Raw genomic sequence first — 10,701 nt, 5'->3', positions numbered from 1 at the left:
CAGAAAAAATTCAACCTCTGCCCCTATAGCTCAGTGGTAGAGCGTCAGTCTTGTAAACTGAAGGTCTGTAGTTCGATCCTGCATGGGGGCACCTCAGTAATTTTAATTTTTCAACCAGTTGTTTTCGCCGGCCCGTTAAGAGAAGCCCAAGCCCGTAAGACAAGGTTATCATCAAGTTCGTATATTTTGGATAGTGACGGGCTCCAACATCATACAACGGCAAGATGATGACCGCCAACTTTTCAACAACGGCAATTAATCCACGGGACCCATCAATTATTGAACACTGGCTCTCTTTGTTTTCTAATAATTAATATGTAAATCAATAACAGTAAGTACCATATATCTTGGAATCAACCAGAAAATCAATTTTCGATTCTTTTTCACTCACCACCATTCCTTAATCTACACCAACATTATTGATTAATTCCTCACTTGCAATTAGTTCATCCTCTAATTACCCTCTTTCTGCTTATTTTGCATTTTTTTTTCTTTTTTTCTTTTTTCTCAAGAAACCCACACCATACAAGCTGGTGTGCTTGCCGAAGAGAAAACCCCATCTGCTGCAAATGGTAAATGTCTAGCCTATATCTGGTACTGGTTGGGCGATGATTTAACAGACTACGATGAGGGATTACGTCGTAGATCATGTCAAGATAATGATGTTAGGCTGTATGTGCTAATTTAAACACAATCTACTTACTTTAATCACGTTGAAGCCCAAGATAACCTCGCTACTAAAGACGTATGATTCTTAAGTCTGACAAAACATTCATCTCCAATGAATATTATGTAAGCTGGGTTGGGTCTTTTACCATGAGATTGAGATGTAACAAATTCAGGGGTTTCATTCTGTAGTCATTATTAATTTTGCATGTTTTGCCAACCTCTTCCTAGAAGAATCAACCAATTTGATCTCAATATTATTTAGACAAACTAGCAGTTGAGCCCAAAAGTTTCAGTTAAAATTGCGTCCTTCTCATAATGGGTGGGAGATATGTCATAATTCATTAACATATGTATATACTGGCCAAACGGGAAGACAAAAACCCGACAGCTTCTGGGCAGTAAACGCTGCTGGTCCATCGTGTCTGCACTGTTCGTTTACAAATAACAAAAAAGAAAGGTAAAAACCAATTGTTTCCAGCAGACTAGCAATGAATAGAGTAACATGGCAATGACAGCCATTAACTTCTGAATCTGTACAGAAACAAAAGATCAGCTCTGCCATCGGCATCTGAGAAACAAAATCCATCATGCCAAGGAGTCAATTGATTATGCTGGTAATGAAAAATGAATCCAATTTCCACTGGTTATTAGTTAACCCATATCATTTCCAGTGTGCAGGGTGCTTTCATCACCCTAAATATAGTTAAGATTTTTCTGATGTGAATGCAAACTAATGGAATTCAAAACTAAGCAAAGCAGATTTTGAAGTCATTATTAGTATTTACAATGAGCAAAGGGCAATAACACACTGACGTCGGAGACTGCGTAAATGAAAAAAAGGAATCTAAGAGAAACAGATGGGTCTCTTTATTCACACATCAGGCACCCGAAAACAATCCATTGCTTACATACAGGGAAAACACATTATTTTTCACGCTGATTAAATCTAAGAAATTGGCTACCGGTACAGCTAAAATTTTCAGAAGCAGAGATCTTATACAGAAGAACCAGCTGTTCACACAAGTGAGCAAGAGTTGATGAAAGTCAAGAGAGAGAAAGCAAAACACAGTCTGCCACCTGTGCTATTTCATGAGCAAGCAATCACCCTCGCCATTCTTCAGCTAAAACATTCAAGGAAGATCATCAATCATTCTTCTCAAGCAATTGCCGAAATTGCAGCTGAGAATTTAGCCACATAAATCACGAAAAAAGAATCCCAGTAATCCACTTGTTGGTTACTGGAAATTCAAACCATAAGCAGCAAGAATAGTCTTTTAGACAGCACGTCTCACTGAAACCAAAATAGTATAATCCATAGACTACTTTGGCAAAGAATAAGAGGAACTCTCAGTCACTCAAACTTGGTATGAATTTCCTAAAACATGAACAGTAAGTCTGATTATTGCTTCAAATTTTGGCCACAAGAATAAGATAGCAGCAGAACTGAGAGAATCACGCGCTCCTCATCTCCTCCTTCCACAAACCTAAACAAATTTGAACCTAAAACCCTAATTAATCAACAAACAAAGCAACTAAAACCCTAATTGAATTCATACTTAAAAATTCCCAAATTCCTCCAAACCCTAATCCCTAACCCTAAAAATTCACTAGTAAAAAATCTTCTCTTCATCTCCACACACACAAAGACAACAATTAAACATTCACATACCTATATATATATATATATATATAGATATAGTAATAATATATTTATATCAACACCACCATCAACGGAGCATCCAAAACCCGAAATTCAACGCGGGTCTTCCTCTCTCCGACCCGAACTCCCGGGCCCGCCCGATAAAGATGCCAGCAAATTGAGATGACCCGGGAGATAATTCCCCACTCTAGCCGCCGATGCCTCTCCCATAGCTTGCTGCATAAACAACTGGTGTGGCTGCTGATGATGATGATGCTGTTGCTGAGAAGCCGCCTGCACCACCATCTCCGGCGCGGCAGCTGCAGCGAAACTCCAGACCTGCCCAAAATCCGGCCTGGCCGGCAAAGCCCAGAACCCGCCACCTGGAGTCGCAGGGCCCACTATCGGCCCCACCGTGGCAGGACCCACGGCAGAAATGGAATCTTCCCCTTTGGTCCCATCATCGTCGGACCTCACGCGTTTTCCAAGAATGAACGGGGCGGGACCCAGCGAGGGCTTATGTTCCAACGCAGCGGAGATAGCCGAAGAAGACACCGTCGACGACAAGGAAGTCGAGTTCCCTCCGCCGCGAACCGACACCGAGACAGTGGAGAAGCTAGCCGGAGTGGTACCCGTCCCCGTGGCAGCAATGATTGAGGGCTCGGCTTGGCGGAGAAGCCACTCGATGGTCTGGCCGTCGGATTTGTGGCCGAGCTCGCGAGTCAACTGGAAAACACGCGCTGCGCAAATGATCGGCATGCGGATTCTCCTGCCGCGGCCGTCGACCTTGCTGTGGCGGTCCTTGGAGGGCGGCTTCTTGACGGTTAACGCGCCATTACCAGGAGGCTGCTGTCTCTGGGGGTCAATAATAGCGCCGTTGGAGACGCCGTTAGTGGCACCGTCCGAATTAGACATATGAGCACCAGGTAGAATTTGGCGAAGATAAAAGCTTTAGGGTTTGTTGAAGTAGTTAAAAGAGTGTTAGAGAGAGAAAGAGCGTGAATGATTAATGTGTTTGGATTTGTTTAGAGAGAGAAAGTTAGAGGTTTGAGGGCTAAGAGGTTTTTTGGTTAGGGAGGGGGAACAGAGAGCTAATCATTGAGCGGCAGGAGCTGGTGGAGACAGGAGGGAAGGCACATGGGTGGCGGGCTCCACTTTACACACCCCCACAGCTCACTCACCTTTCAATTTTTTTCATTTTTAGCTTCCATCTTCCCGCGGATTGTTTCTCACGCGCCCTCCCTCCCCCTCGTCTTTTTTGTCCTCACTGAGGAATTTATGTGAGAGTTGTCAGTACTGGGCCCCGCTTTTTAATTTTTAAAACTGAAGGTTCCAGCTACGTGCTGTAAATAAATTGGTTCATTATCCGCTCATTTCTTCGCCACGTCATCAGTGTTAAAACAACATCTCCTCAATAATAAGTCTCTGGATTTCATGGGGTCCGTGATTTGGTTTTCTTGATTTTATACACCCACAACACGCACATATTTTTGCCGCATGTTTTGAGAAATTTGAAAAAAATAAACGAAAAGATGGTTGTTAGTGCCGCTAAATCTTGGTTTTATATTGGACTGGGAGAGTCCCTAAATCTTGGTCGAAAACAGGAATTGGGCCTTTTTACCAACAAATTAAAATCAGCTACGTGTACAAAATTGCATCTGCTACCTTACCTACATACGTCACACACATACGCGCATTACACACACACACAAATGTTTAACAGTTGTATTGTGAATAATATGAAAGGCGATGAGGAGGATGTGACGGTAGCTCCGTATTTTGGTTCCACCACTTTTTCTCTATTTTTGTGAACTTTTCCAGTTACTTTCCCCTTCTTTCAAAAATAATTCACGGCAATTGACCTCAACGTTGTATGTTGTTGGCCGCCCTCGACACTACCGTCATTTGCTGCCACAAGTGGCAACTCGCCATGAGATGTTACCCAAATAACTTTTCCCAGCACTACAAATATGTAACTGCCTCATATTCATATATGATCATTTACATCAATTATATTATAAGACAACTTATATATGTACCTATTTTACCCACAATTTTATGAAAGAGAATGAGATATATTTATCTCTATACAATTATATAATCAGGAGAAAAAAAATTTTCTAGCTAAGGCACTAAGGTCTAGTTGTGTAAAAGTATAATTAGTTAAGACTTTTTACTTCCACGGATTATAAAGTCCAAGATTCAGCGTGGTCCAGTTTAAGATTTTGGTTCAATGGCAATACAGATTTGAGAATATTAGAATTAAGAAACTTGTAAAAACAATTAATTTCTATTCATGTTCTTATATTTTTCGATTTTTTTTTATATAAATGTCAGAACCCTTCAGACCACAACAAAAAATCTACTAGTATTTAAGTCTAAATTAGCACAATTCAAAAAAGTAATCAATTTTTTGCATTTAATGGCAGTAACTTTTAACAAATTTGATCGATTTATTACAGAGCTAAATGTCCCCAATTACACCTTTTAATAAAAAGATTAGATTTTTTTTATCTGATTATATTTTAAGTAAATAATTTAATTATTAATTGATTATTAATACATAAAAAAATAAAAATTAAATTTTATCCACATACTATCACTAAAAAATATATAATAAAAAATTTAAAAAAAATTAAATAAAATTTAGATCAACGGATAATCTTATTCCCTAACAAGATCGATCCTTGAAGTGTCTGACAAAACTTTGACCGTAAACATTCAGAGGTTAATTTAATATTGAAAAACAATGAAGATGATCCAGTTATTATTGTCTTGATGGTCAACATTATTGCGCAGGTAGTATCAGAGATATTATTGGGAGTACCGTGTACGTAAATGTACAGGATACTTTGCAAAGTTTGTCAATTGGTCTGGACTTTTTTAACGCAAGAAAATGGAGTAAACAAAAGGGTTAAAGGAAGGGAGAAGAAGAAAAAAAAAAAAAAAAAAAAAGATCGGAAAATGAAAACGTGAAACGCGCGGATATCGTGAGGTACACGCCCAGAGAACGGACGCGTGAACTACTGAGTGTTTGGCTTAAATTGAAGCGCAGTCAGTAAGTTAGTCAGTCGTTGCAATTGACACCTGGCCAGCTGTTTATTTACGTAATTTGCCATTATTATTATTTTTTGGCTTTTGTCCTTTTTTTCCTGTTCAACAACAATCAAGCAAAGCTCAAGCCTTTTGGTTTATTTCGTCAGACGAATGATTCTTCATGATGGTTGCGAATACATCCGACGGATAAGGCTGCAGCTTCAATGTTACAACCGTAGGCCATTTACCAGCCAATTGTTTATTTTTCACTGAATTTTTATAAGCTTTTGCTTGTTCTACGTTTGCAAATGATAATGAATTGTACAAAATGTTTTGGTAATTAAAAAATAATTAGAAGTGGCGTGATTACCTTCGTGGAGATGGAATGCACTTTTCGGAACTTATGTGATCCGTACGTTTACTACAAGTTTTGATGTACACAAAATCACTTGCAAATACTTACTTATAGTGCATTTGTAATTTGAACGCATCTTCTTAGGAAAGTGGGTGGCGAGCATATTTGCTGCTTATCTATCAAACTGCTTATCATGTGTACGAATATTATTAGGCAATGGCTACTTTAGAGTTGTTCCAAGATAGAACATGAATCACGACTACTTACGTAAAATAATAAATAATAAAAAAATATGTTATAATTTTGATTGTATTGTTATGAAAGCGTGTTCTACTTCAAAGCAGTTATAACATAATCGAACCCATATTACTATTATTATTGATTGAAGTATATATTCAACAGTTATGAAAGTGTGTTCTATTTTTATTTTTTTATATTTTCATTCAACCAATAAATTAATACAAGATAAGTTTGTACAATAGTTTGTGATTGTATCATCACTTTTTTTAATATTATTATTATTATTATTATTATTATTATTTCTTAAGTCTCATTGTCTTCAATATTAGTATATTACATAGTTGACAATTAAACCTTTTTTCCTTCAAGTATTTGTGACGTGAAGTCATATTTGAATCACAAACATTTTATATCAACGTAAGAAGTCTTATTGATTTTCATTCCTTTAAAGGGTAGGAGTGGCAAAGCCCCAAATTGATTCTTATTTTTCCCACATTTTGAACATGAATGCAAAAAAATAAAAATCACTCAGACACACCCTGAGACAAGAAGTAGTCTTATTAATTGAACAACAAATAACCACCAAGATTTATCATTAGCTTTATGATAGTTGTTGAACTTGTCCCTACCCAACTTAATCCAATTACTAAATACTAATAGTTATCCTTAGTATTTTTAAGTACGGAAAAGTTCGGAAAAACTTGAAAATCTTGCAGTTTTAAAATGTTAATTTCATAATATTTTAAAACCGTGCAGTTTTAAAATTTTTTTAAATTTTCCCGCACTTTAAAATTTCGGACTATATATATATTGCAAACGTAAATTGAAGGTCATAAGTTAAGTTTGTTTTTACTTTCTACAAATGAAAAAAATATTTAAGTGTCAATATATTGTATTTATATGTCGAATTAATAATCAAAGATACAAATGTTTTGATACTTCTTAATTTATATATAATACAAAGTTGGTTGCCTATAAGAAAATAAAAATTATAGTGTCACTTTGTTCTCAATGTGACATCAAATTACATGGGCGGGTACGTGTGGGCCCAAAACATAAAAAGGTAAATGAAGGCGTGGGTCGAAATTTTACTCATTAATTAATCAAACTTAGCTTACTCATCCTTCGATTACCGGCGTAAATGATGTCGAATTGATTGATCAATATCAGTAATTCGCAGAGCTTAATAAAAACTTTTAGTATCATTACTTTGTTGACTCAGGGTCATAAGTTTTTGGATTATTGAGCCCACATGGGCCCGTCGAACGCGGTTTCTACGAAATCACATAAATTTTTTTTTTTTTCAATCATTATATTCACACAAGGGCATATATTCCGTATCCTATAACCTGAGCTAGCTTTGATTAATATAAGGTTTAATTCTTAATATTTCACGTTAATATAATGTTTTTTTTTTTAATTTTAATCTCCAACCACCACAATATATTATAGAGGTAAATCAACCAAATGGCAACCGGTAATAGTGCACAAGATTTGATGTACTTTTGTTAATATGATTATAATCTAGTTCTTTAGAAATGAATGATGCAACATTCCTTGGTAATCCCATTAAAATACTTGATCATGATCTTATAATTAATTATAATACTTGGTGGCAATCAATTATTAATTGTAGCTCCATGGACCCAAACCCTCGCACGTTCTTTGGATTTTGGATTTATGGTATGGTTATGTGCATTTTGGGTATGCCCTCCCTCATGGTGAATATAATTAGGATTTTACTATAATATTCATAAAGTATGAAAGTAACAATAACATGAGTTTATAATAACGAATCATTAGAATTGCAATTACGAGGTACGTTACAACCCACAAATTTATATATAATCTCATATCCATTTTCATATATTTGCAAATTTGACGTTGAGATTTTTCAACAGTATTTTGGTATTTTTACGAGGATCTTAACTATAATATATATATATATATATAAGAAAAGCAACACTGAAGTAGCAACACAAGCCTCAAAGAGGAATCTTCATGTGGAGCCATATCTTTTTAAAGACAAAAATTCCACCACTATTATTGTAGAAACGAAGCAGACAAAACACCAAAAGCCTACTTGCTCAAATCATGGGATGCCTCGTTGGGAAGTTCTAAATATTCTTATTAAGTAAGCTAACCTGAATTTAGGTTCAAAATTTGCATTTGTGGACCAATACAAATGGTGGCTCGTGCCAATAAATACATTGAGCAAAACATCCCAATTTAAAACCCGGACAATAAAGTGAAGTATGATATTTGTGGAATATAAGCAGATTGAAGTTTAATTAAAATATTAATAATGTATAAGAATGTGTATTTCTTCAAATAATTAAGATGTATTTATTTACATTTAATGATGAGTTCAAGTGTTAATTCTGTCTTCGCAATCATAGGCAGAAGTATTTGATAATAATCCGAGGGTGCAAATTTTTATTATATATTATTCTTTAATTTTTAAGAGATCGATCACTCACGCACATGCACACGAAATAATTTTTTACCCTTAAAAATGTATATTCATTAGGTTAGTTTTATGATTTTTGAAGGAACTTTATTTTGTGATTCCCAACCGTTGTACACGTATGGGAACCATACAATAGTTTCGTGGTAAATTATTTTTTCATTCACTCAAGTAATGGTGTTTTGTTGTTTTTTGCTTCTTTTTTTTTTAAATTGAAAGTAATTTCAATTCATTTCGAGTCTAGATGTTCGAATCGTTCTATGACAGAGCATGCTGATGTAGAAAATTCTAATTATAAACATCAATAAGACTTGTAATGTAACTTAAAAAGTTGTACAAAGAGATCTATAAACTTCGATTTTAAAGTCGCTACTTTCGTTTTGATATCTATTGGTTATTGTTACGTATATTTGGGTTCTGCCCTTGATGCATGGGGTGCATGGTAAAAATTCTCTTACAAATCTCTTACACAAGAGTTGAAACCCCATCTTAAGAATTAAAAAAAAAAATTAATACAAAAGTAAATTACAAAAATGATATACGGCATTAGTTGTTTTAAAAAAATAGTAGATAAATTTATAGGTTATATAAAACCATCATGACCCTATATAATTAAAAAAAAAAAACCCATCTTTATACTACTTTAATTTATTATGAAATTGCTCATTACTAAATCATTATCGTAAAAATAAATAAAAGGAAAAATACCCACCGACCACTCATTTTTTACATATTTTTTAAAAATACACAATTTCTTCATTTTTTAGTTGAAATCCACCTAAAATTACATTTTATTTCACTTTTCCACTTCCGTTTGAAATCCGTTAAGAAAATTAACGGAAACTTAAAAAAATGACCATTTTACCCCCAAAATGAAAATTACAATTTCACTTTAAAAATTACCAAAAATAATCAAATTAAATCTAATTATTTTCCCTATCGGTCAATAAAGAAATCAATTCCACAACCATCAAATGCATGTTTTTTTTATAAATATTTCTGTAATTAGAATGCTAAATTATAACAGTAGTATTAAAAATAGTCCAATCTCGCAAACCATCAATTGAATTTAAGATAAGTAGAGTTTTATTATTCATTGAGTTATAATCTCTAGTAGTTAAGATTTTTTTATACTTCATTAACGTACCAATAATTATATTCATCATTAAATCTTATTATTTTTGGCATTTTTAGGGTGAAATTGTAATTTTCGTTTTGGGGGTAAAATGGTCATTTTTTTAAGTTGTTAGTTTTCTTAACGGATTCCAAACGGAAGTGGAAAAGTGAAATAAAATGTAACTTTAGGTGGATTCTAACCAAAAAATGAAAAAATTGTGTATTTTTAAAAAAGGTATAAAAAATAGGTGGACGGTGGATATTTTCCCTAAATAAAATAAAATGGCTATAACTATGTTCGAGTTCACCTGCAGTGGAGCACGAATCTCAGCCACACACGTAAAGTGATAAATAATAAAAAATTTATTATTTATCACTTTACGTGTGTGATTAAAATTTATATTATACTGTAAATGAACTTAGACATAATCCAACACAAATAAAATAAGAACACTGACGAGCACCCACTTGGGAAACAACTTTGTTTTACGCCGGCTAAGAGGACTTTTAAAACACATAAAGGTCAACAGGGAAGTCAAAAAAATGGATTAATACATGCAACTTGTACAATTTGATCATTTTGAGTGGAATCTTCTAATTAATTGACCTCGTTTAGTGGCCCTCATAACGACTCGATTAAGACATGCTATTTTCAAGTAAACCTCGTCTTTTATTCTTTGGTGGCAAGATATGCTTCGATTTCTTGGGGATAATCATCATTTTTCCAACTAAAACTAAATTGTTTGAACACAAAGTTCAATGTTCCCGTTCTTTCTTTCTTTCTTTCTTTCTTTCAATTTTCTCTTCTTTTATTTTTTTATATACAGAGGGAGGAAAAATAGCTTTTCGCAGTCAATTAAGGTAATAGGTGTGGAACTGCTTGCTAGAGCAGTTGTTTCAGTCTTTAATTAAGAACGATTGTGTCTTTCATAAGATTTAATTTATGTGAACTACTAGTCTTAGTACGCGTAGTTATAATTATCTATTGACAGAAAAATTATAAATATATGATATAATATTAGTTGTTTTATTTTATTATCAATATAAAAAAAATTAAGCGAGTGAGGTGTGAATAGATTTGGTCTATTTTAGATTCATGTACAATCTAAAAATTCATAATTTTTTAAAATGTGAAGACTTATTAGGAAGAGGCGATGAACATCTTTTAGCATCACAAAA

The 10,701-nt window shown here is 34.3% G+C and overlaps 1 protein-coding gene and 1 non-coding gene across 2 annotated transcripts; one reads left to right on the top strand and one right to left on the bottom strand.

Moving 5' to 3' along the window:
• The first annotated feature begins 19 nt into the window (after positions 1–19).
• TRNAT-UGU (transfer RNA threonine (anticodon UGU)) lies at positions 20–91 on the top strand. Its single transcript has one exon. It is a non-coding gene; the product is annotated as a tRNA-Thr (tRNA).
• A 1,423-nt stretch (positions 92–1,514) lies between these two features.
• LOC102623358 (transcription factor TCP7) lies at positions 1,515–3,744 on the bottom strand. Its single transcript, XM_006484519.4, has one exon. The coding sequence runs from the start codon at positions 3,221–3,223 to the stop codon at positions 2,423–2,425; it is 801 nt and encodes a 266-aa protein (XP_006484582.2). The 5' UTR covers positions 3,224–3,744; the 3' UTR covers positions 1,515–2,422.
• Positions 3,745–10,701: the final 6,957 nt, after the last annotated feature.

This window comes from Citrus sinensis, chromosome 4 (genome assembly GCF_022201045.2).
Source record: "Citrus sinensis cultivar Valencia sweet orange chromosome 4, DVS_A1.0, whole genome shotgun sequence".
Lineage (NCBI taxonomy): Eukaryota > Viridiplantae > Streptophyta > Magnoliopsida > Sapindales > Rutaceae > Citrus > Citrus sinensis.
The sequence above is the reverse complement of the archived record's forward strand: the minus strand, read 5'-3'. Positions and strand labels throughout refer to the sequence as shown.

What these genes read in the sequence shown, in the direction of transcription:
- LOC102623358 (XM_006484519.4), bottom strand. Translation starts at nt 3,223, where the DNA reads ATGTCTAATTCGGACGGTGCCACTAACGGCGTCTCCAACGGCGCTATT.